The sequence below is a fragment of the Nothoprocta perdicaria genome, unplaced genomic scaffold (genome assembly GCF_003342845.1).
Source record: "Nothoprocta perdicaria isolate Ctin4 unplaced genomic scaffold, notPer1 scaffold_44, whole genome shotgun sequence".
In the NCBI taxonomy this organism is placed as follows: Eukaryota; Metazoa; Chordata; class Aves; order Tinamiformes; family Tinamidae; genus Nothoprocta; species Nothoprocta perdicaria.
The window spans coordinates 4,188,512-4,215,970 of record NW_020455688.1 but is presented as its reverse complement, the minus strand read 5'-3'; the positions used below and the strand labels follow the sequence as shown (position 1 = coordinate 4,215,970).

At 37.9% G+C, this 27,459-nt stretch overlaps 1 protein-coding gene across 5 annotated transcripts in view; it reads left to right on the top strand.

Annotated features, from left to right (window-relative positions):
* The window catches only part of MAGI2 (membrane associated guanylate kinase, WW and PDZ domain containing 2), a 674,980-nt gene that overhangs the window by 427,989 nt on the left and 219,532 nt on the right, over window positions 1–27,459 (top strand). For all 5 annotated transcript variants that reach the window (XM_026046375.1, XM_026046373.1, XM_026046374.1 and 2 more), the window contains exons 4-5: window positions 15,006–15,221; window positions 25,307–25,520. In XM_026046375.1, coding sequence (XP_025902160.1) covers window positions 15,006–15,221; window positions 25,307–25,520 — 430 coding nt within the window. The remainder of the gene's footprint in view (window positions 1–15,005; window positions 15,222–25,306; window positions 25,521–27,459) is intronic.

The window sequence follows — 27,459 nt, the reverse complement described above, 5'->3', positions numbered from 1 at the left end:
CTGAGTGACAGATACATGCTAGAATTGGTCTTAGATAACAGTTCTGCTTGTTAATTTTTGAGTTTCATCTGAGTAATATCTGGAGAGGTGAGAAAGAGGGAAAGGAAACAGTATTAGCTTATTTAACCTACTCTTCTGTGTTCTCAGTTGTTGACTGGTGAGACATTTGTTGATTTCATCTACATTTGTAGTAGATAAATAAAACTTAGCTCCCAATTCTCAGCTAATTCTCAGCTATACATTTAACAAATATATATCAAAAAAAAAAAAAAAAGCTGTGTCCTGAAAATATGATCAGGTGACTAATTTGCATAATTTATAAAACATGTCATTTGGGTGAGAAAAAAAAAGTCATATTCATGTCAATCCATGCCTCACTTTTTTTTCAGATCAAATCTCTGAATTGATTTTGTTACTTGTCACAGCTTGTTTAAGCTGTTAATTCTGTTTAAATCCTATCAAGTAGTCGTGCTCTTGAGTGAGCAGACAGACTGATGCAGCAGTTGGTCAGATTAATTGTCCAAATCTTATTCCAAGTTACATRAAGTACTAGTAGAATTAAGCAGGTCTGATTCTTCGCTTTCACCCCTTCCYGATTATGCATTTCCAGTTATTCATTTATCTGATGCAGTCGGTGTAGAACCTCTCCGTTTTACAGCCATCTGAAGGACATTTAGTTGCTCATTTAAAAAAAAAATCTTTCTAACAGCTAACCCGATTCTTCTTCTGTATTTAATTCACGTTTGCAAGAAACGGAAAGGGGCTTGGAGATAGAATATGAAAAAATCTGATGCAATGATAAAGCTGAAGAAAAACCTAATAGCTTAAAAGATGCTTAGGTCTTTTTCTTCTTGCAGTGATTGATTTGAATTATTTATGTCAGTAGCACACCTGGATTTCATTCCTTTACTGGAGAATTGACAGACATCTTCTCCTGGACAGACATCTTCTTCCACCTGCCTTGGTGGAAGAGCTGCCATCCTTGGCTGCACGTTGTCTGCTCCTCACACCTCTTCCTTCCCACTGTTCCCATTTATCTGCCAGCAGAGCAGTTGGTAACTGACAGCTCTCAAGTTTGCTACAGGCAAAATTCGCTAGGAGCGCACATATAAACTATCAATAAGAATGATGCTTCAGTAATAGGGTGATGATGAGGCATGAGGGTCAAGTATGACTTCCACTAGCCTTGGGTTTTGTTCAATACCTGCAATACTGCTGCAGTCAAAAAGMTATTTTTGTAATTTCCTACAGAAATAGGTTTTGCTGAGCAAGGTTAGAGAATATAGTGACAATGACATCTGTACAAACAGTAAATATTGTTCTTTGGGATATAAAATGTACATAGAAATTCAGCATTTCCAAAGCAAATGGCAAAACTTTGCAGTAGGGAGACACTGGTGAAGTGTATGCTTACATAGCACCTTAATAGCATGCAGCTGCAGCTTCTGGGATCCTTCTGGATGACAATTAATGTGGGACACTTAGTGTAAAAATCAGAACAGACTGTAGCTCTGTAAGTTTTTCCTTGCATTCTGCTCAGTAGTGATCTGATCTCACATTTCCTTTGAAGATGTTGGTTTTGTTCATTTTCCATGCCCATGTCACCTTACCATCTTTTGCTAATGTTGTGAAGCAAACAGTACTAAACTCAAATGTTTTTGGTTTGTTTACTTCTTTTTGATGAGAAGGAAAATTACCATTAATTACAATTCTTGCTCTATTCATTTATATTATAGTAATAACTACATATTCTTTTATTTACTGTCGACTGGGGTAGAAGGTGGGAAGGGGTGATATCTGCAGCAGGGGTGATATCTGCATTTCCTTGTCATTATGCTGACCATGCCAGTAGCTTCACCCTGGTAGATCTGTAATTCTGTAAACTTTGCAGTTTAGACATACTGGTTTAAGTTCAGCTGTAATGACTGTCCTCAGTATCATCAAAATGTGTTAGAACTGAGCAGGACTTGGCCCAGTTCCTAGTAAATGATTCATTTATTAAAGTTTAGCCTGACATAATTGTGTTTAGTACAAACAAATAGGACTAACTGCTGGTTGACCATAAGAATGAACAAAGAATGTATTGTCGGTAGGAATAAGGGACTYGCATTAACATAATTAAAAACACTAATTTCAGTGATACCTTGAATCTGTGTCAGGGTAAAAGAGAGTTTCTTGCTGTGTTTCATCTCAGAAGGAGATTGTTAAAATTGTCCAAACGGTTCTTCARGGGCTTCTGTATATTCTCACTTGTGGGACCTGGTGATCAAGTTAGGGACAAGTTAATAACTGCTTTCAGACCCTCTCACATGGAGGTGCTTGATAAATCTTGCATGAAACTTATTACCATATGTATATGCACATGTGCAAAAATCTGGCTGCATCAGTTGTCATTTTTCCTTGTGCAGAAAGGAGATGTAGTTTCCTCCATAGAATATTCTTATCTATCACCCTTGGTTGCTCATTGTCTGTCGTTCATGCTCCTGCACTTCCCACTATTCCCATTTCTTGGCCAGCAAATATTATTGTTATTAGTAGCAGTTATTGTTATATTGCTAGTTATTATTATATTACACCTTATGATATTATACTTCCTTTCTCATCCCTTTGCTGCTTGTTTGACACCTTTAACCTTACTGATGACTGAGGATCATCCCATGGTGCTAATAACTCTAACTGCATTCTGCAGTTGTGTGCAGGTGCCCAGCAGGGAGAAGAAGATTTAAGAAATGCTAAGAACTGCTCTGTTAGATACCCTGACTTTTCAGAAGGGAAAGTAGTAGTGGCTTTCTGAAAGTTTATGAAGCTTTTCCAGCTCCGACTGAAATGATGGAGAAAAAAGTGACCTGCCTTTCCAATGAAGAGGGTAGTTTTTTGCTTTTTTTCCTCACCTATATTTTCTTTGCCACTTCTTCCCATTCCTGTTCCCTTTTCTCCACATTCTGATCTGAAACCCCTTGTTTTGAAACTCAGGTCAGCAGTAGGCAGGTGCTGGGCATTACTGTTGCTAAGGGCAGCCTGTCCTTTCCCAGCTGCGTGTTCCTGCATAGACAGGGTCAGAGCATGATTGAAGGCTGAGAGATGCACAAAAGCAGAGAAGGGTTGAAATTAAATAGTCTTTGAAGTTTTTTTCTTAACTAGTCTCACTCTGGCACGGACCCCTGCCTTAAGGGGATGATCCAGTGGAATAGCAATGACCCAGAGCTACTGCTGCGCACAATCAAGCATGCAGGGARGAGAATTTATCCCAAAAGTGTCCTTATGAGAATATCTGGGCTACAAATGTTAGCAAAAGATGCACATTGACATTAAAAAAAAAAAATGAGGACTTTTTTTTTTCCTGCATAAAACTGAAGTTTTTGAAATAATGATACACAGAAACAAAAAAAAAKGAAAACTCCTGGTGGGTAAGAACTTGATCTCTTCCCTCATTTATTACTAGCACCCATGGTGTAACTATCCTAATTAAAAAGAACTCGCCCTTTCAAAYAGAGGAGCAGGATTCTGGTCCAAATTGCCTCACAGAAAAGAAATCACTGAATGAAGTCATTACACTAATTAACATTTATGCTTCTGATCTTAACAATGTACTTCTAAAAGGAAGCAGTAGATATTCCTCCTTAAATCATCCAGTGGTCTGGTGTGGGTACTGATTTTAATGCCCTTTAGTTATCAATTGACAGATCTGGGTATGATTGCACTGTAAGTCAGTGATCTTAAGAGAGTCACTAATGAGCTAAGAACTGATAGATGCTTTCAGTTATCAGTGGCCCAAGTGGTTTACTTAAGGCTTTTATTTTGCTTATCCAAAGAAGTGACCCTTCACCAATAAGTAGGTAATAATATATTAGCTCTCACTCAGCTCTATGGTTTTATCTTCTCTTTGCTGGGATTAGCCCGGTCCCCTCCTGCTCTACATTCCTGTTTTAATGATTTGTAATTTGCAGAACTGTAGCATCTCTTTTGACTTTGTTTATACATTTCTTGTCTTCCTTAGTATAAATCATAAAGACAACTTAATTGGTTTATATTTCTGAAGCACTTTGAAATGTGAAGCGTTGCCTAAGTGTTCCAGGTTGTTACTACTTCGTGACTCCTCCCAAGCCATTTCACCCCCAGAATAAAGAGAAATTATTTGCCTTTTGCAGGAGTAAATACAGTGAAGCCTGTCACAAGTAATCACTCAGGGAACACCAGAAAGAAACCTCTGTTTCATAGAATTGCACTTTTAAGTGTTTAACCTTTATATCTCTTAAATCCATTACCTTCACTGGAAGCATTTGGTTTATGATTGTGTGAAAGGAGAATTGGATCTTTCCTACCCAGGGAAGGGAGGGGCCACTTTTATGACAGCATAAAGTTCCTGAAAAATAGAGATTCTTCTATATGTAGCTTTTTACTATAATTAAAACATTGGTCTGTTCAATACACTTAGAATTTGAGATTGACTTTTTTTTTYCCCCCACAGGAGATGTGTATAATTATTTCAGTGCTTAAAGTATGAAATTATTAGATTGAAAGATTTCTTCATTCATACATGCCTGTTTTATCCAAAGAATAAGAATTTACATAAGCCCAACTGATGGTGTGTTTTTTCATAGAGTAATGTTGACTGCAGACTAGCCCTCCAGCTTTGCTTTACAACGTGACCAGTGCTCAGCATTACATGAGAATTTTTGTCAGCTTCAGTCTTCAAAAAAAATAAAATGAAATAAAGATACCCGGAGACAGATGATTGTGCATTTATTTCCTCTTGCTATTTCCACTGGTTCAGAAGGATGAATCAAGAGCTATCCGTGACAAAGCAGAGAAGTCTTTTACCCCAAGACAAGATTTTAGGATCAGCAATGAAACAAGGAGGCAAGACAAGGACAGCCAACAAAAAGCAGCCTGGGGCAACACAGTGTGTCAAGAAGAGACAGATAAGAAAGATGTGGACAGTTGGGCATGTTTGCTTCAATCTGCAGTGACTGTGCAGGCCACATCAAAAATACGGGACTGTCCTTGATGGAGAAAAACAAAAAAATTATAGCCCAGATTTTTCAACCATTGCTTTTTTTTTTTTTAATAATTGGATTTTTTTAAGCAGTCAGACTGCTATATGCCATTTCATTTGCTCCAGCTCTGTTTTTAATTGTTTCTAACTGCTTTCAGGCAATTATTAGATGCCATCTTGAAGAGAAAAGCTGAAGGCTCATGTAGTATTTTAAAAAACCTCTCGTTCCACTACTGATCAGCTTGGATCTACAGCTCTCACTGTGTAACTTCCATTTTGTTTCATTTTCATATCTTTTCTAGCATAAGCTACGGTCAAGATCTGAACCTTTCAGTCTAGAAGCAATTAAGTCAGTCAGCTCTAACAGATGCTGTATTCTCCATTTGTGTGCATGCACAGAAATGCCCATAGTGTGTCCAAAGTGTCCGCTTAAAAAGTTTTTAAGGACTGAGGATTGGATCTCRATAGGCTCTGGGGAAAATAAAAAGCCATGTTATACCACAAGAACTCATTGTTACTAAAAGACTCATAAGAAAAGTTCAGGYTTATATTGTGGTCATATCCAGTCCAAATGAAATTGAGTAAGAAAGTACTGTCAAAAAAGCACAGTCTCCTTTACATGATAATAATATGGTTATTTAATGTTTAARATTTGGGACTTAGCAGTACAATTACTTTAAAAAATGAGGATTATGTCCTTATTATGTCAAAATGGTATTTTTCTCTTAGTGAAAATAAAATTTACMTTTTTTTTTCTTCTTTTTAAAGTTTCATTTTTGTTGGKGGGGTTTTTTGGCTTTGTTTTTAACATGCATTTACTAGGATCCTCCTGGGATCCTTTTATTTATTTCAATAACTCCTTACGGAGTTCCTGAAGGAAGAATCAACAGGGAACATCTGATTTATTTAAGATGCACAAGATGACAATCCAGGACAATCTGCAGATGCCTTTTTAGGCACATAAGGCAAGGATTCCCTGCGTACCTTTCCAATTGGCATGATAGGTTTCTTCACAGCAGCCTGAATAAATGAATACAAAAGCTGACTGACTGTAGGGATCTCTCTTTTCTTGAAAAAAAAAGAAGTTTGAAGAAAATGTCAGCCAAAATACACAGTCTAGAAGGCTTCTTTGGGATGTCAAAAGGAAGTTGGAAACAACAGCATTCCAAATAATAACTCCCTGAAAATGCCTCTGTGAAACTGTAAAGTGTGTCTATAAATGCAGCCTTTTAAAATAAGCCTAGATTTGTATGTATAAGGAAGTATGTATGTATGTATAAGGAAGTATAGCAGATACTGGGATCAGATCAGGGGTCATTAATCTAGTATCTTGTCTCCAGCAAAAGACAGATCAGACCATTCTCGGGCTGTTAAGATCACTGCAGGAGAAATGTTTGGGTAAAATTGCCCCAGGCCCTGTGCCTCCATACGTGCATACACACAGCAGTTTCGGAGAGATCTACAGTAATTATGAATTTGTTTAATAAGAGGAATAATCTCTTCAAAAATATATTACATAATGAGTCTGTATTCTTGAAACTCATTCTTTCTTCTCTGAGCTTCAATTTCTCTTTTTTAATTTTTAAAATTAGCAAAATAGTTACTACTCTATTTATTAAGCTGAATCGTTGCAGTCTTGTTCCAATGCCCTGCTTTCCTGCCTCTTGATGCTTTTTGCTGGTAAAGTCCAAATGCTTTTTCACATTAATTATTAATTCCTTTCCCTCAGTCCACGATTTTACTTAAATAAGTGAAAGTAACCTTTTAAAGAGATTCATCTGGCGCTTTCACATATGCAGTGCTGCGCTCGGGATAAGATCAAAACATGCAAGTTAAAGGTCACTTTATATTTGCTCAGTCCTGTGGTCTGTGATGAGGTGCAGCGCATGCAGCACAGTGCTGCATCTCATATGCAGACACCTCAGTTCGAAGCCCTTATCTGAAACACATTTGTTCTGTTTCYCAGAGGAAAATACAAACTTGAATATTTGGGAGAAATAAGGTGAGGATGTTAATCTTTGGAGAACCTTAAAGCAGGCATGGCCCGTCTCCAAAGCCACCTCCACATGAATTTAACACAAGATGACTTATAGTTACTTCATCTGCAGTGTATTTACACCTCCAACCCAAGGGATTCATGGGCCTGATGGGAGAGCTGTGATTTCCCAACTGTGAAAAATTTAGTGCACAGGAGAGTTGTTTCTAATCACATGGTTTGGTCTTGCTAGGAATTAAAGGAATGTCTTGAAAACAGTGTAGGCAGTATCTGGGTCTACAAAGCTGAAATTGTTCTTTCGACTTCCTTGCTTTCGTATATACGAATCTTCACTTTGACAAGACTTTTGCACATTATTTTTATGGATTCGTGTCCTGTACGTGCCTAAATCTGTAGATGAGATACTCCTAATTGCAACGACTGGAGAACAGGAGAATATGCGTAGGGTAAAAACACCCTWGCAATTTTAAAAAAGAAGAAAGAGAGAGAAATGAATATTTCAGTTGAACTCAAAGAATATATATAAAATGGAGGTAAGAGAAYGTAGATGGAGATAACTTAGGAGTCTGAACTCTTTCCAAACTCTAAGGAAAATATTTTAAAAATAAAAAAGTATTAACTTAGGGTGCCTTAATTTCAGGTTCTTCAAAAATGTGCTCTATYGGTATGGAATTGATTTGTTATTAATGTTTTTTCATGGGAAATATTAATAGATTATAAATATAGTCATTGGAAAAATGTATTATATTTGAATAAATATAAAATAAAGTTATTAAATTGAAGCATATTCATATATACAAGTCTTTACATTGACAGTTGGACGGTTTGTCTGGAAAGGAAGGTCCATTCTAGGGGCAGCTGGGGTCCTGCAGCAAGAGAGAAGCAGGAGCCAGGCTGTCGTGTTGCAGCGTCTGACAGCCCTGCTGTCTCCCTTCCTCTCCGTATGAATTTAAAACCTTCCCATGCTAGTGCATTCACTGGGGGCCAGAACACTCTTGGGCAAAAATCCGTAGCTATAATTAGTGATTTAATTTTAATGTAGATGAATAGACAATCCTGAAGCCAGTTATTAAAATGTCATTAATTGACACAGAAGTTAGCATATCTGCCTAGTGTCTGTTAGCAGAAGTTAGAGACCAACCCCCATGAAAATTCTGCCCGGGGAAGAGATGGCAATTGAGTCATCCAAAATCTTCCTACTCTGGGAAAGTCTCTTCACCCCAGTCAGAAAATGATCGAGTGCTTTAGAAAATGCACAGATTATTCCAAGCAGCACCATTTCCATACCTTTGACCTGCTCTGTTTGGACAAAACCCTAGAATCTTTGAAAAAWACTCATTTTGCACAGATTTAGCCATAGCTCAAGTCAAATATATATCAGTTAGTCAGAAAATAGAGAGGATGGAAAGCAGAATTTATAGAAACTAGCCCTAGGGTACTCTACCTCCAACTACTACAGGTTTAGTTCCTTACATCAAGTATAACTCATTCTGACAGCATTCCCAAAGTAAATAAACTTTAATTTATATTTTTAATTCAGACATTATTATAGCAGTGAGTCTCAGGGAGCTAAGCAAACTGATCCAAAGGCCTAGTTAAAAAAAAAAAAAAAAAGAAAGAAAGAAAGAAAAAAAAGACTTCTTTGAGATCTTCAGTCTCCTGATAAAAGTAGAGAAACTGTAAGTAATGGCAAAGTTCTTATCAGTTTAAATTTCATTTTTAATATTCCACAGAATAAAAGTCAGGACTGTTGTTGAAAAATATAATCACAGTTCTATATTTAATAGCTTTTTTTTATTTCTGAAATATCTGAATTACTGTTTTTCCTGGCTACTTTGCCACTTTAATATCACAAGTAGTGCGAGAAAATTGAATACCAACAGGATTTTAAAATGTTAAGGCTTTAGAAGCCTTCACTTTTGAATGCCACTTACTTTAGCACCAGCACAAGAATTCTGCAACTTTGATCCATCAAGGAGCATTGCAAAACCATCATGAAAATGTATGAACCCAAGAACAAAATCTACTCACCCAACCCTACAGTAATGATTAAAAAAATCCCTAATTATAGTATAGTCACCCGTCAAAATAAATTACTCAGGGTGAGTGGGTGAAAAGAAGTTTGCAAGGTTTCCTTAAGGAGGTGGTAATTGTCTTGAATTTTGTTAAAATACATCACTAATTATATTTTAACAACGTCTATGTACTGTTTCCTCTTTGGGAGTTTTTTAAGTTGGTTGTAAGAATTTTGAGAGAGAGGGAGCTTTTGCAGTTTGAGGGTATTCTTCATTTTGCTCGTAGTGCAAAGTTCGTAGTGCTTTCAGGACATGCAAAGAATCTGTAAATGAAGTATACAAGTAAGGCTAGAATAAAACATTTTCATGAAGAAMTGTTGTTTGATTGGACCTATGTGTTCTGCAAACCCAAGCATCCTGTCTACGCCTGCCTACATGGCAAGGTGTATCTAACAGCACAGCAAGGTAAGTTCATGGTTGTTGTAGGCATCTGCATAGTTGGTCTAGGAGGTCTAGGCGGAGTTTACAAGGTGCATGGAGCCCAAATTTAGGAATACTACCGACCTAAAAGGTCTGCATACAACATGTTGTACACAATACCACATCCTTTCACAAAGGTATCTGCAATCCATTCACCTGGGCTGTGTTGGCCATGAAACTCTGCAAGACTGAAAATACCTGTGATTGATTGTACTCTTGGTTGTCCTGGTTATATTGCCAGTGTGCTTGGACCTGCCATAAGCAATAGCAGAAACACAGGTTTTCTTCGTGGTGTCTTCAGAAGCTCTCTCAAAGCCTACACACTGCATCCAAAGAATGCTCAAGATGGTAAAATCAAATTAAACAAGGCTCAGACTGAAGCAGACTCAAGCCTGTTGTACCCAGGTCTGCACACTTTGAGCCACTGGGGATGGGGAATTTAATTCTCCTTCTCCTATTAAAATTACACTTTTTGGTTGCTTCCAGAATTCTTCCTTTTTATTTCATTATTTTTAATTGGTATTTAGACAGTACTCAGATTCTTTGGATGTAAGCTGAAATGGAAGAGATTACTTCCTGAGGTATGTGTTAGACCTCTAGGCTTTAACAAACGTAGTTACCATCTTTGAATCAAATAATAATTATTTTCATTTAGAAAAACTAAATTAACTGCTGCCTACCCAAAACTTTGTACCACTGTGATGAGTCATTTTCCACATGTTTGCAGCCTACCCAAAACTTTGTACCACTGTGATGAGTCATTTTCCACATGTTTGCAGCTGTGACAGTATCAAATATAGTTCGTAAATTCAGCTAATAATTAGTCTTCAGAATACTTTTCCCTTAATGTGTTATCACTAGTCACTGACCATGAAAATAATATGGAGACATTTAACATTCATGATAAACTTTGTGATTCCCAAAGGTTTTTCCTTCATGTGACTGTGTAATTTTGACTAATTTGGTGTAATTTTGACTTAGTCAAAGCTTGTATAAACAGCACAGAATGAGAGCAATCCAAATGTGAGTGCTGAATAAGCTGAATTTGGGGTGTATTTGTAGCTTGGTATTGTATCATTCCACTCTAAAAATAAATGTAAGAAACTTATATGTAGTTCTGGACTCATAATCTGAACTATGCAAGTGCTGCAAGCTTTTATATTAAGATATATCTTTTGTCTCTGGCGTATCTTCGGATTTCTCAAGGATTGTTCGTTCTCACTATAGTCTCGAAATTCCTCAGCACCAACATTTTATCTTTTCCTAATATTTATGTTTTCAAAGTATCATGATATTCTCATGTATTGTGGAATCTTTAATGATGAGATTAGAGAGGTGTTAAGAGGACTGCGGGTGGGAGCCAGGGATCATCACACCAATAATCCCTGTTCCAGAATGTTCTGATAATTCCTGGCTGACACCAGGACCCGAGGGAGCCACGGCCTGGACCCAGACAGCAGCCCCCTTCTCTCTGTYCTGGGGCATCTTGACAGACACCACGGGGAAGGAGGTGGACACAGAGGATCTGTTGCTTTATCATCAAACACTTGAATGTAATGAATATCTTGCCACTTCTTGAAACAGGTGTGATCAAGTTAAAAAATACAGCTGTGCTGTCCTCCTCATTTGGCCYTTTTTGTGTCTCTCCTGACGTTCTCACTTCCTCATTCGGTCTCTGTCTTCAGAACTAGCCTCCACAGTAATTTTACTGACTTCCTAGTTCCAAAATCTGGTTTACCTCATCATGCASCTTAGGGGTGGCAAAGGACACTTGGTGATTTTGGTAGTGTTAGAGATTCCAGGCCATTTTCAGCCAAGTCAARCAGCTTTGGAGAGACCTGCACTCAGGGGCACCCGGGCACAGCAGCGAGACTGATTAGGCCKTGACGGCTTCTGCACAAATAGCTGCTCAGTCCGTCCTGGCTGTCTATGTGAAGGCGTCAGGCCCAACCCAGAGAGCTAAGTTGAAGCACTGCCTGCTTAGACTGACCTCTTGACTTCTCTGCTGGGATGGCTGAGGAGTAGACACRCTTTTAAGTAAGGCAAGGAGACACGTGAGTAAGACAGTAGTTAAACCAAAGGAAACTGTAGCCTCGTGTTCTGTCTCTGTTACTGCCTCATAGTAGATAGTTAGACATGAAATACCGGAGCAGAGAAGGCATGCAGGGAGCAATGCTCCCCCCTCCAGCTGCTGTAATGTGCAGAACTGTTAAATCAGAATTTGTACCCTTACATCCATACATGTACATACATACATGCATGTACATACATACATGTATATGCATACATGTACATACATGCATTTGTACCYTTACATTTAAAAGACTGTCATGAATTACTTTGGCAAATTTGCCTAATTGCTTTTCAACCTCATCTAAAATACGGGCATTTTGTGCTATGTAGGAAAACACTTCTTTTGCTCATTCCGGACCCACTAATTTCATAGGGCTTCCTTTGTTCTCACATGGGGAGAAGTCAGGCATCCTTTCATTTGTTTTTTGGGAACTTTTGCAGGTTCTCGTGAGTTTGTAAAGTTTATAGACACACGTCATATCTCCCTTCACTTGTCCTTTCCAGCTGAAAACTCTAGATCATTTTAAGCAATTCCAAGATACATTTGGCCTTCTTTAGTTCCCCCRTGTAATTCCTGAGAGGCAAGGACCAGTTTACAGAAATGGGGCTACTGTGTCATTTTTTAGAGTACAGTTAGGCTCTTTCCTGTTTTGTGCTCTATGTTTTCCAAACATCATTGCTACGAAAGTTACGGTATCTAAACATTTATTCTCTGCATTATRACTTGAGAAGACATTTTTTTCAGCCTTTAGGAGAGTTTTCTATTATGATTATGTTTGGTGCCTTCACTAACTTGGTCAGTATGTTGCCACCAAGGTTGAAAAGCCCATGACATGGGCTAATGTTTTGGTGTAGAATTTCACACACATGAAACACAGAGAAACTTCTTAATACAAGATATAATTTACACGGATTCTAATTGCTCTTTAATGCAGCATCATTCCTCCATTGAACTAGCTAGGTGTCTCATCCAATACATTTTTCCTCTTAATTATAATGATTCTTTTTCTTCATTTTTCTGATACACTTACTATGCCAATATCTGTGGTTCAATTTCTTCTTTCTGTTGTCCCTGCTTATACATATGTTTGAATTAAGATAGATCAATCAAGCAATAATACAAGACTCATGTTTAAATCAACCATATTATCAAATATATATAATATGGAAATCAACATATTATTGTAGAGGGCAGAAAGTAGAAATTATATTGCCTTTTCAGTTTGAAACTAAAAGAATGAAATCCTCTTTCGCTTCTAATCTCAAATGTACAATTTTCTTTCTCATGTTTTATATATTTTATATTGACATAAATCTTTTGTCTCCTACTAAAATATACAGGTAGTCTAAGTTAAAAGAAGTGTTTTTAAAAAGCATATAATTCCCTAAAATTGAAGGAGTATGTCCTTCATTTAAAATGTCRTTTAGTGTCTGCCCTCCTATCTGCTACAGGATATTATCATTAGCCTACAAATGTGATAGTTATGACTTTTCCAATTTTCTTAATAAATCATTGACCTTTAAGAAGTAGTGTTTTTGTGCTATTCTTGATTTTTTATGACAAYGGCAAAATTAAGAAATCAGCACAAAATAGCCAAGGTTGTGTGCCTTGGCTATTAATTACACCTTTGTATCACACTAGACTTTCAACCTTTGGTTGGTATACTGTTATTTCCGGAATCTGGCACTGTACACCTTCAAATTGTAAAATGGTATGGGTTAAGGAGGAGGCTTTTAAATTGGAGGCTTTAAAATGTTGTTGGTGGGGGTTTTTTCAAAATATGTAACCCAAAGTGTGAGGAACCTGATGCTGTGTGTGTAGGTTCATAGTTGCCTCCAGCAATTCGCAGGCAGCAACACAAGCCAGGATTAATTCTGCCCAACATCAGGGCTCCACATTAGAGCTCAGAGAACCGAAGAAAATCTTTACCAAGTCAGTTCTTCATTTTTCCATTTCTGAAGCCCAGAATGAATATGAGAGCCATTTAATACGGTAAATTTTCCTAGTGTATTACAGTTWCAGAAACACCTGCTCTGAACAGCATTTTGCTAAACCACTGTGAGTAAGAGTACTCAATTACTTACCAGTACTGAGGTGCTACTGTGGCTGAACTTTGTACTTCATAGCAGAACACAAAGGAATACTGGTTCCAGAAATATTTTTATATTGCTTGGAAAATACACCTTATAATGCTTTGCTGTGCAGATCTGTTTCTGAATGTGTTGTTAAGGAACTTCCAAAAGTTGTTACTACTTCGATTGTGCAGAAGTCTTACATATGAGGACAAGAATTTAAACACAGTCATATGGTCTGCAAATCCCTTGAGCAGCTCTAAGTGTACTGGCACTGAAACATAGGTGCTTTTTTGGGAAAAGTTCCTGAGAGTTTGATAACAATTTTAGGTTCCTATATTAACTGCTTGTTAATCTACTTGTGAGGCATCATGTTCACTGCTCTCCTCATGAACTGTTGCCACTCTGAAGAAAAAATAATGCAGAAAACACAACTTTCTCAAGAAAAAAATAATTTTGCATGAATACTATATTTTATATATATACACATACACGTATATATATCCTGATGTTTCATATTATTGTTTGACCTGCTTTATTATTAAGAAAATAATTTTGAGCCCAAAATTCAGACACACAGATCAGATAGATCAGATCAGATCTCGGTCAGTCTAATCTAACAGCTTTCAGATAGAAAGTGGGTGATTCAGAAGTTGCCAGAAACTTCCTGTGAGACATATACACAGTAATCTGTCAGCCACTAAATCTTCTCAGAATTTCTTAGTAGTTAGAGATAATTTTAAGCCCTAAAGCATAAAGTTTCATCTTTCTTTGAAAATATATTAGCATTAACTATTATGAATCTGGAGATTTTCTCACAAACAGTAAAAATTTGACAAACACAAAAGTGAGGTATTTCAACATTAATTGTTATTGTRAATCTTTGTAACACAGAGCAATAATGAGCTTCCTTGCCAGGTAAGAGAATTTGGAGGATATGAAAATGACTTTAGCAGGGTGACTGTCCAATATCTTTATGATCCCTTTGATTGTTAGAAACTCTTTTATTGTAGCATAAATGTTATAAAACTGATTAGTCCCAACCAGTGGTTTGGAGTGAAAAACTACTTCAGAGTACTTCCTGCTTATCTGTGGTTTAGATGAGAAAAATACAGATTTTAGCCTGTTAGAGTTTGAGAAAGAGTTAATATAGAATATAGCTGAGGGTATGACTGGATCCTTAGTGTTGCCATTAGAAGTATCTATTACAATTTCATGAAAAGTGAATTTTAACCTCACAGAAAACATTTTGAACTAACCTTTATATTAACTGATGTACTACGTCACATCATCTCATTAATCCAAACCAAAAGGGGAAGAAGTAGATGTAATTCTGTGAACTTACGTGTTATTCTCTTCTGTTTCTTTCCAGACAACTATTACGGCACCCCAAAGCCTCCAGCAGAACCAGCTCCATTACTGTTAAATGTGACAGATCAGATCCTTCCAGGGGCCACTCCTGGCGCTGAAGGCAAGCGCAAAAGGAACAAGTCTGTGAGCAATATGGAGAAGACAAGTATTGAACCACCAGAGGAGGAAGAGGAAGAAAGACCTGTAGTCAATGGAGATGACATAACCGTAACACCAGGTTTGTTCTGCCTTCTTCCTACACAATGTGTTTCTGTTATTCACAGATACCTCAGTTACCCCTTGTGCAGGGAGAATATTCATGCCCAGATAAGGATGCCCCTGCAGAAGCCAGGAATCCTGAGTAGTACGATTTCTGTCAAACATTAAACAAAACCACTTAAGCTCCAGTCTGGGAAGTTATCATCTCACTTAGCTATAGCAAGATACCTGTCTTGAAGCTAGTCACTCTGAACTCTTGATAGCCAGGACAGAAAAAATCTACCTGATCAACACAGTACATTTAATCTATTTTACATTTCTAGGCTAGGACATCAATCACAAGYGTTTATTTCTCTCCACTGGCTATAGTGGGAGTCTAAAATGTAGCTGCGATGCAAATATCTACAATTTTGGTCAATGAATTCCAACTCTGTGCTTTAGGTTTTCTTTCTCTAAAATGGTTATGCTATTATCTTGCAAGAGAATTTGCTAGATTATGAAGTGAACTTTTATAAAATAGTAGGAAATCTGTCAACCTGTTAATGGATTCACTGTCACCTGAGGATCAGCAAGCTCTGCATAGCCTGCTTCATTTTCTAGGCAGATAGGATCATTCTCAGCAGTGTTCCAGATCCTTCRTAATGCTAATGAAGTCCTCAGTCCTAAAAGGTATATGTTGTTTTACCCATGGGATCCTAATTTTTCAGAAAAAAAGATACTAACTCATCCTTTTCTCGATCAGGTGAAACCTATTTGTTTCCTTTGGAACATTTCAACAAGAATCACCATTTTACAGTATTTAAACATTCTTTTATTCTGAAATGAAGTTTATTAAAAAAAATCAGGTAGATTAATAAGGAATTCAGGCATTTTTATCTCTTTGAGAAATAACTTGGAGCACTCTTTGATAAACTTACAAATTCAGAAACAAATGTTTAAAAATCCAGAAACAAATAGACATCTTGTAGTGACAATCATACAGATAAGTAGATAAAATGGAATATTGCTAATTGCTATGGTTCACTAAAGGCACAGGCTAATATAAAACAATAAATCCATTCTGAAATTTAAATACTGTGAAAAGGATATTCATACTCCTAATTTTTTATGTGCTTTTTTTTTCTCTCTTCTTAATTAGAAAGTGTATTAAATTGAATACCTTTCCTGGGTGTATTTGTTGCATGCTTTTCTATTGTTGACTAAAATGTAAGTGTTTAAAGGGCAAATCCCCCATGCAGACRCCATCCCCGCGTCGCAGCGGGCAGCACGGAGGTGTAAGGGCTGCTCACGTTCTCCCCACTCCGCTCTCCGTGTCCTGCGGATTTGCTCTCCGGCCCTGGCCACCCCGAGCTGTACAAGCTGCACAGCAGCACCCTGGCACCGAGTGCCTTCCCTGCACAGCTAAGCCAGGCTTTCGGGAAAGGATGGAGCCCAGGACGAGTCTGTGCATAAAGCATCAGCGCTGTATCCTGGCTCTGTTGCCAGGATACTTGCACAGCGGAGGAAGCAAAGGCAGGACTTGGGCTCTGGCGTGTGCTGTAGAAATCATTACAGAAATCATTCTTCGCAGTTATTCAAAATGTAGCACGGACCCACCACTGCCGCGAGTAGGATTTTTAGGGTAAAATATTCCAGTTCAAAACAGATCAAAGGGAACAAGCACCTGATTTTCCTTGCATTGCCCACCCCACCGCTTGCTTCTCCCGGACAAGGAGGTGAAGGATGACTCGGCAGCAGGCAGGGATCAGCCCCTGGCACAGGCCGTGCTGAGGAGTGCAGTGCATGGGCACAGCAGCTCCCACGGCCCGTGTCCTCACCCCTGCCAGGCGATTCCTGCAGCCGTGGCCRCTGACCCAGCGCTGCCTGTGCCATCTCCCCTGGTTCCATAAGCAGCGTTTGTTGTGCGGGCACCGAGCACGGACTTGGGCGACGGGAGCAGCTCTGTGCACGGGTGCTGAGGTGCCTGTGCTGGGGAACGCAGCTCCCATGGGTCCCACCACTGCAGTCCTGTTCTCCGGGAACTGAGAGCCATAGGGGCCTCTCCAGTGCACGTGCACTCGCAGTCTGTGTCTCTGGGCAATCAGGAAAGCTGAAGTTTGCTCATGTTTTGGGGGAGGCTCTGCCCCGGTGAAGGGAGCAGTAGAGGCTTTGTACCGAAGCAGCCCAAGGCAGGATGTTTGTTATTTCAAGTTCTTTTAGGAAGTGTGTTTTATTTTAAACGCCTCTCTTCTGAAGGGAGTCTTTTGTTAAATACAGGACTCTTGGGACTTCTGAAAGATTGATGCATTTTTTATAGATGCTCAACAGTTTACCATTGTATTACCTGCCAGCTGAATCAGAGCACTAGCAAGGCAAAATAACACCTAGGGCTGTGAGGTTGAAGTATTAATAGATCTAAGATAAACCCAGGGAAAATTAACCTGTCTTTATCAAATCAATTGACAATATTTGTATTGAAGAGATAATTAATTTTGGTCTTATTTTTAATTTTMGTTTATGCCATTTTCTAATTACTAATTGGGAAGTTAATCTTTGTGCCCGTTGAGCTTTATTAGTAGGAATCTATTTTTCATCAATATTTCCACATACTTTGCTCCCTATGCTGTCAGATTTCCCTCTCACAATTATATATGGGCAGACTGAAGATCTTCAGGCATAACAGATAATATTAATTCTTTTTAATTTGTACTGCTCAATGTGTTTACTCATACTCAGCCCAGAACCCATCAGGAAGTTTTCCTACTTCTTTAGGATGAGGCTTTTGGTCATTTTAGTCAGTCATTCCTCCTGGATCAAGTTCTTTCAGCATCCATTACTATTAACCAGGAGATGTTATTTAACTCATTGATTTTTAGCAATTTATATATATAAGTAAGTGCATTACTGATGAAACATCTGATGAAACCTTTCTCTTGAAAAACAAGGAGTGGCACTTCCAAAGAGCATAAGAGAATATAAGATACCCTTTTAAGGCATCTGCAACCTGGAATGTTTAATTGAATTTACAACACAGAAGTCTGGCTGGCTAAATTTAAACAAGGAAAAAAAGTCCTACTATTGACCAAGCAGCATACAAGAGACAGTCTATTGAATAACTACTAGGATGGCCAAGTGATGATCAAGAATCTGGAGTTGGTGTTGGATTTCTCACATTTAATTTAATTGCCCACATACTACTATCCTGAGAAACCTTTCCTGAAGGGCACTGCATTGAAAATGACAGTTTCTGTAAAACTGATGGTTTGACAAAAGAGGTAAAAAGATTGTTAGTGAAACTGCAACCAGCTGGTAAGACATTGACTGTTACTGGAGTCTGCAAAGAATTAAGCCAGTCTCCTTCACAGCCAGCGTCATGATTTGACACTGTTGGCCATGTCACATTTGCTTCACACTTCTGACTGATTATATGTTTATTTTCTTCTAAACTCCAGAAGAACCATTTCTGAAGTTGAAAGAATGCTTATGTACGTGTATGACATTCCTTGGACAATGACAAGTTTTATCCAGAGAGTGAAATATCTGGCCGGCTTGAAATTAACTGAGGGATAAGATACGACACAGAGTATGTTTCGAAAGAATCATTGGATGCCTYAGGTTGATCATGGAGCAAAAGGCTGGAGTCCCAATGCTGTCTATCACCATGTGAGGTGCAGTACTCCCAAAGAGCTGCGTGGCCTTATGCTCCTATTATAACATAGTAAAGGCAGCCAGAGGCAAGAAAATAAAGAACACTGTATGCAAGAGCTATGAGATGATAAGAAGATGTAAGTTGGTATCCATTGATATTTCCAGCATAGATCTTTGTCTAAATTCAGTTTATCATAATTAAGCCACATCCAGTCTACAAAACAAGCTGTGTTTCCCAATCTCCTTCTTTCCCATTTTCCTTTCCCTGCACCAGCTCCTATTTCTTACTGTATTAGATTTCAGGGGGAAGAGCTCCTCTCTGCAAAGCATCAAAGCCCAGATCTGGCTGCAGCTATGCAGGAAAGGGAACTGGTGCCTTGCACAGGAGCAGCATGGGTTTCTCTCCAGCTGGAGGCAGCAACTCTTGGCCAGATAAGAAAATAGTATGAAGCATGCAGAGGCATGAAATTCACTGGACAACAGTCGAACAATTCTTGTATCCCGTAGTTATTTAAAGGGATGAACACGAACGGAAACACAAGAAGTTCTTGAACTTAAGGAAAACTTTTTTAGGGAGGGTATCTCAGCACTGGAGCAGGTTGTTTAGAGAGATTGTGGAGTCTCCATCCTTGGAGATACTCAAAAGCCATTCGGATAAGGACCTGGGCAACCTGCTGTATGTGACCCTGCTTGAGCAGGAGGGGTTGAATAGATGATCTCTTCTGTGCAGGGCTTGACAAGTTACTCATTTAGATAGAATCAAAAGCTACAGTATATTTTTTCAGAATTGCTAAAACCACTTCACAAATGAATATTTAATATTATTTCCTTTAATTTGTTCTCTGCTGCTGTTGCTTAGGTCATCTGAGTTGATTGTTTTAGAAGAAAAGAATAAGCTTTTAAGCTTTACTGCATGAATCATGGAAACATTAAAATAACAGAACAAAGTGGCATGGTCCTTTTACATGTTTAGATGCCAAATTTCAAGTGTTAGACTATAAATAATAGAAAATTTAAAATACAAGTGGCACGCTGGGTGTTTCCCAAACTCTGGGGGACTATTAAAGCATAGCTACCAGTTACTCAAAAAAGTCACCTTGTGGTCCAAGAGCTCTTCACAAAATATGTCATCTCATACTACTACTGATATTGTAACGCTGCAGACATCAATTTACAATACTTAACAGCAGCAGTATTTTTTGATATGCATATTATCTTTTTCCCGAAAGTTAACTGCATTTCAGATATGCAATAACTTGCTGGTATTTTGCTGTTTCCCCTTCTGTCACTTCACAGGCCATTCACTATGAAGACGCACTAAATTTGAAAACTCAACTATGTAATCTGTTTTGTAGTGAGACAGTACCTGTAGTAAACTATTTCATTTGATGTAAAGTCAAATGAATGTTTTTTTAGTGACAAATACATTTCTGGTTATGTGTTATGGTACAAATTTAGGATCTGTTTATATCAGATGTTATTTGAAGGCAAATATTTATGCTTTTGAAATGTGTTACTATATTTCAAGCTTTATTTATATATTTAAGACAGTAATAATTTTTAACCATAACTCCTGCTTTTTATCAAATCAAAAACTATGTATGAATACATAGCWGCAGCATGAAAATCAGGAAGGTGAATATCCACCTTAGCTTAGAATAAATGAATGATAGATATGTACAACAAAATACATGATATAAATGCCTACATGATGTTGTTCTTGGAATAACTAATGTCTGGAAGGTCTATTGTGTTAAATTAAATGTTGTTAAATGGCATTAGGCAATTCTACCTCAATTGGTTGAGTTTTAATCATCAGGATGGCTCCTCTGTTATTACCAAAACAATTTATTGGCACTAATGATCCAGGAATTAATGTCATGAGATTGGTTTTAAAATAATTATGTTTTTAAGTGGTTAAATACATGTCGGGTTCCTGTTTTCCCTCCATATTTTGGTAGCAATCTATTGGTAGCAAGTCAAGCTCAGACTATTTCTTTTAATCCTTAAGGTTTTCACATTTTCTCTGCCACAATAATGGCAGGAATTTGTTGATATATTTATTGAAAGTAAAGAGCTTGACCTCAGCTGACTTGTTGAAAATTAGATCTCGAGAAAGCTTTTACACACCCAGCAGTGCTGCCATGCCTGTGTACTGTCAAACTAGTGGCTGATCATTCATCACTGTGCATGATGCCCCTGTGCTAACCTAGTTGCTCTGCTGCAGGCACACATACCTTCTAACCTCATGTCTTGCCCTCTGTTCAGTCTTTACCACATCATTCCTGCAGTCAAAATGTGCTCAAATCTGAGGATAGCCTCAGGAATATAGCTGACAAATCTGAGAATGATGCTTGAGACAGAAGTAAACTCCCTTTTGCTTTGCAGAAATTGGGGGGAAAAWAAAGGAATTATTGGCAATAGCTTTGTAGTCTTGTGGGACATAAAGACCACTTATCCACTCTGCCTTTTCATCTATTTAAAACTGTTTTCTCTATCCATCTGTCTTCTCTTTCTTCTCAAGACTAAAAGGATCAGTTCTTCTTTCCGTATTTCTGCCATTTTTGTTGCCCTCCTCTGAACAGTTTCCAATTTTCTTTGAMATGAAGTCCCTGAAACTGGGCACAGTGCTTCTGCTGAAACCTGACTGTAGGTAAAGGTGGAAGGACTTTATTGCATAGGCTTACCCTTCCTACTTATTAGGATTTTTACTTTTAAAAAAGTATATATATTGAGATTGAGAGGAATAGAATAGAATATCCCTCACACATCTCCATACCTCCACTCTGCRTTTTTCAGTTGCATTTCTGCCAAGGGTTGTTTTTTTCAACTTTGTTTTCACACAGCTGACTGGTGTTTTGCATCAGCCATGCCTTGTACTTAAGAAGGTCAAAGAGTCTCTAATTTGGGAGTAATAGATAAGGAGGAGGTGATGACTTTGGCTCTCCTGAGGTCTTACCACTCTGTTGTGAGGTTCACCTGGACCAAACTTGCACTTGAGTCTCTTGCTCATCTGTTTCATGCCTCAGATAGAGACATTCAGGTTTCCCAGCAGCAGACAATGCCAGTAATGGCCCGTAGCGTAGGTATGACTTCCATTTAAACAGCACATGAGCTACATATGGCTGCAGAGCCATAGACTGCCACCCTGGTGTAGACCTGGTCTAGGTTTTTTTTTTTTTTTTTCTCCTCGCTGTTCTAAAAGGCTGCATGTGTCACTGTCTAAAGTTGGGGTTTTTTTTTAACATCAACAACTATTTCTCCCCAAGTAACAACACCTGTTACTCTGTCATGAAAAGAAATAAGATTAGCTTGGCACAATTCCTTCTTGATAAATCTTGACAATTGCTTATCACCTTTGAAGAGCTCACATGTAGGTGGTTTGATTGCAGGTCCCACCATCCTTCTAGGAATTAAAAATAGATTGAAGATTCTAGTGAAGTTACATTTCCTTACCCTTCTTTTACAAAAAAGACATTGTGGCCTAATTAAGTAAATTATTTCAAAGGGAACTTTGGTACTCAGAATTTCAGAATATGAAACTATCTAAAAATCTGAATTTGATATAAAAATGGTAATAGATACTGTGTTTAAACCAGAGCTGCATATGTCTTCTCCAATCTTATTTTCTCTAAGTCTCAAAGGTGTAGCCACCACTAGTCATAGTTCAGCTTCATTGGTCCCCTCAACAGTCTGTGTTTCATTTCAGCAGGCTGAAATGTAGGCTGTTGTTTAAAATGGCTACTTTATCTGAATTGCATTTGACCTGTTCTCTGCCCACTCTCATCTGAGTTCTTTACTCCTATTGCTGACGTTAATTATGTTAGTCATTTAATCATAGGTAATCTTTTCAGTAGTGACTGAAGCAAAAAGAGTACTAAATGCCTTGTTTTCTACACGTCGTGCATTATCAACTTCCCTTCCTTCCCACATTGTGAAATCTGCTTTTGGTCTTCCTATCAATGTACTTACAGAAAGTTTTCTTGTTACCCCTAAAATCCCTGACAGCATCCCATTCTGTAGACTGACTTTTTTTGCAGACTGACATGCACACTGTTATCATGTGTTTGTCCTTAGTTAACTTTAATCTAGTTTTCACCTTTTGTAAAATTCTCTGTGAGGTAGCACACCATTGAATAGTCAGAGCATAATGAAATGATCTCTGATTATACTTACTATCTTTTTCATTAGGACAATTTGTGCTTATGCTCTTAGTATTGTTTATCTTATCTTTACCAGCTCTCCTGAACTCCTTTTTTCTTGCCCTTACATGCCATAATGTAAAACATCAAATTTTCCAATTCTTTGAGTTTTTTGGAAATCTGCTTTTTGAAGTCCATTGCTGTTATTGTTTTTTTGGTTTTTTTTTTTCTTTCTTGCTTTCCTAAGAGTCACAAAATAGTTCATTTCACTCAAGTTGTCTTCCACCTCCTACATGTTCTACATAAATATCTGCACAGTTCTGTGCTCTGGATGCTTCCATTAGTTCTTTCAAAAAATGTTCATCTTCTTGAACTTACTGTTTAATGATAATAACTAGACTACATTGTGGGCTTCTTTTAAAAATATATTTTCTCCTTTTTTAATGATTATCCACAGACATTCAATATATCTGTCCACATAAGATCAAGTCCATCTATAGCATGTGATGTACATACTTTCATAATGATACAAAACCGTACATATTTCCTTTATTTCTTTATTGCATATCTTTATGAACAAGCTATATATAATATTACCCATCTAATCTCTGATTAAATGCTACAAGATCCAGTTCTTATTTTGTTCTTCTCAGGCATCTCATATTCATTGTCCACATCTTCATGACCTACATCTGTTGATGAACTTACAGCAASAGCCTTCATAAGCCATACTCACTAGGTCCAAGATTCATTCCTCTTATTTTAATCAGAAGATGAGCATTTTAGCTGAAGCAGGAACGAATTCACTTGAACTGTCTTCACAAGTATGGTCATTTCTGACATGACTAGAATTCTCCCATAATCAGTGGAAATTTAACCAATACATCTAGGATGGTGAATTTGTCTTTTTTTGCAGTTTAGTTAGAGCCCAACATTTAGACAAATATAGAGGTCCACACTTTCAATGAGGTCAGTCTCCCTTTAAGTGCAGCAGAAAACAAAGATCCAGGGATAGAGGATGAGCACTTCTGTTGTCCACTGAGACAACATATTTCTGCCTCATTTTTAAGAGGTAGTTCCTAGATGGACCACATAAGAAAGCACTGCTTGCAAACACCTATCTAGTAGCTCGGACATCCAAGTTTTTCCACCTCCGTGAGCAAAGAAACCTCTGTTTCTTTACTAGTACAAGTTCTCTCAAATATACTCCATCTCAGCTGGTACTTAGTCGAGAAAAGATTGTGTCTTCACTTTTGTTATTTTAGCTTTGTGGTTTAATGCCCTCCTATGTAATATTTGTTTCACAGGTGAGAATGTAGTATCCAGGAGTGGAGGCAAATATTCTGCAGTTACTCTCCTATCTGCTATTCCTATCTATTCTCCATGTAAACAGAATCACAGAATGGTCGAGGTTGGAAGGAACCTCTAGAGATCATCTGCTCTCTGTTTAGCAGAGGTTTCATTGAGGTGCATTTGCAGATTTGTCTTATGTTTCTCTTTCTTTCTTTTCAGTGCTATTTTAGTAGYTGTTGCTATGTCTAATGCACTTTTTACTTAGCTAAGAGTATCTGGATTGGACTGTGGGAACTAGAGGTAGCAGAGCTACTCCTGGAAACCAAAGGGAAACAACCTGATTTCTGACTTTATGGAAAGTAGAATCAGTAACGAGTGAAAGATCAAATAAAAGTGTSTATGTAAAAGTAAAGTATGCCTTTAAAAAGGCATAGGAAAGGAAGGGACCTTCCTGAGTRTGTTATGGGACACAGTGAGATGTGTAGGAGGTATTTAGCACTGGCTGGTGGCAACTAAGYCTCTAACAGATGATACTAGTAATGAAATTCCGATCACTTTGTATATATCTTTCTGAGTTGCAAAGTTGTCATATTGATTTCTTCGCTATCTTTAGGTATAGGAAAAGCAATAAGTGTGTATGCTTTCTTAATTAAAAAGGATCTGCTTTTCTGTAGTAAAGCAGCAGAGTATTTACTTTATAGTTCTTTAGTTTGAAAAGCTATGAAGCTTGGAGCCACAGGATGGTAGTGCTGCTGGATATGAGGCCACCTTCTGTTCAGTGCTAACTGCTGGTTTGGAAAGACGTCTGGGCACAATGATCCAGAACTCTCTGACTTCTTTGATAGTTTGTTGTTTTCATTTGTTTTTATTGTTTTATTTTTCTCTTATCCACATAAAATCCATAATTGGAGGTATCCCTTGTGTAAATCCAGCAGAATTCTTTTCTTACAGTTTATAACATACTGCTTGGARGTTGCACGCAGTAAATTGTCCATCCTTTGCTTAGATATCCAAAAATTGTGGGTTTTTCCTTCTCTTGTAGAATCAAGCGAACATGAAGAAAAGAGTACAGGTGTCTCAGGGGAGGTATCTTCCACCCAACCTTGTCCTGCACCAGGATATACTCAGCCTGAAGAAGCAAAGGAAGAAATGGATGTAACAAAGCAGACAAAACCTGAAGAGAGTGATGATTTGGGCCCATTGCCCGATAATTGGGAAATGGCTTATACAGAAAAAGGAGAAGTCTACTTTATTGAGTGAGTCATATTTTTTTCTCTTTTTTTATCAGACATCTCGCTTTTAACTGGGTGGGGAATGGTTTGTACAGTGGAGGGAAGCATTACAGAGAGCAGTGATCAAGGTCCTCTTCACTAAAACAGCAGGAATGTTCTGGCTGTCAAGGCTGTTGAGAACTGGTAGCCGCCCTACATTATTGACGTATGTTGAAGCATGCTGGTTTTTTAAGAGAGGTAACTGGACTGTGCAGCGCTTTGATGGCAGCAATTAAAGCTGTTGTGTCTTCTATCAAAAGCGAGGCTTTTGTGCTGTTCTGATGTTCACAGGAGATTTGCACAATTGCTGGATTCTTGTTTCCTTCTGTGGGCTGAGGGGGAGCGGATTGGGCTTTTAGTCAATTCAAGAGAAGAAAGATAGGAAGCATAAAGCTACCTATTATGTGCTATAGGGAGGCATGTAATATCTAGAAATAATAAAAGAAATGAATGGACAATGAGGAGAATTAATAATGTGTAGAGCTTTTTTTCCTCCTAGTAGTCTATACATTCCTGTTGCTATTGTTGCTAATTAGCAAATTCCCTGAATTAATGGATATGAAAGTTCCTCCTTCTCTAARTGCAACCACTAATATGCACCACCAGAATAAGAACAGAGGACATCAGTGAGTTGACATTAGCTCATGTTCCATAACAAAGAGAAAGGAAACCCCCCGCATCAGTATAGCACTATTTTCAGAGAGAAAGTGGGAGCGTTTATGTTTACTTACAGGAACTGCTGAATAAAGTATAATTAAATGATAAGAAGAATAATTTTTGTGCCACGAACACTGGCATGCTTCTGGGGTACACAAGGACAAACAGAGCATAAGCTGTTGCCACTTAAGTGTCTTCGCTGAAAAAAGGCAAAAATACACTTACTGTAGAAAAAGAATAATCATAACAACTTCGCCCAAGCAAGCAGACAAGAACTGAGATCACCTCAGGGCTGGCTCAAACCTCTGTTTCCTTCTTAACCTCACTCCTCACTCCCAAATTTAATTTTTYTGGAAATACTGAAATCTCTGACAGAGAACAGACTGAATTATATGGGAATTTTATTTTATGTGATGCAACAAAAGCTCTGTGATCTGAGGTGCAATTTTTTCAGAGTGGTTTTTTTTTTGGTTTTTTTTGATTGTGATACTGCTAAGTATAAGAGCACACAATTTAATAATAAATAAATATATWTTTTTTAGTGAAATACAGTGAATTCACATAACCCTGCTGCTCCACAGAGCAGCTCTGGCACTCCTGAAATCCCTTTGATGTTACAGCTTCCTTCCTTCACTAGAAATACTCTGGTTTACTGTAGTTGTTCTGGCAGCACTCATGATTCACTTCCACTAAATGAATGCTRTGTAAATCAGACAAATCAATCAGAGGTACAGACTGGACAGAAAAAAATGTGACAAGGGCTCCTTGCCCTTGCAATTATATTCTTRAATAATTCCAAAAATGTGCAATTACATTTTTGTATAGATACGAGATTATTTACTGGATTCCCAACAAAGTGGGGACTCTTTGATCGCTTGAGTTTCCACACTGCACAGTCCTCGCAGGGTTAAGCTGGAATGTGATGCTGTGGGGATGCTGTTAAATTGCCTCTTTGTTTACAAGTCACTTTGGTTAATGGCATAAAGAGACTCCATTTGCTTTCGCAAAAAACAGAAAGATAAAAAGACAACAAAAACGTGTTTGTCTAACAACATCTCTCTAAACAGTAGTAAAGATTGTACTAGATTATTAAATAATAGATCAAAACCAAACATTTTAAACTGTACATCACAATGGGTAAAAAATGTATTTGGCAGCATCTTTTATTACTTTATCTGAGGATCTTGTAAATTGTTCATTTAAATTCCGAGGACTTCAAGCAGTTAAGTACTCTTGAGTTCTGTGTTATCACAGGAAAAATATACAT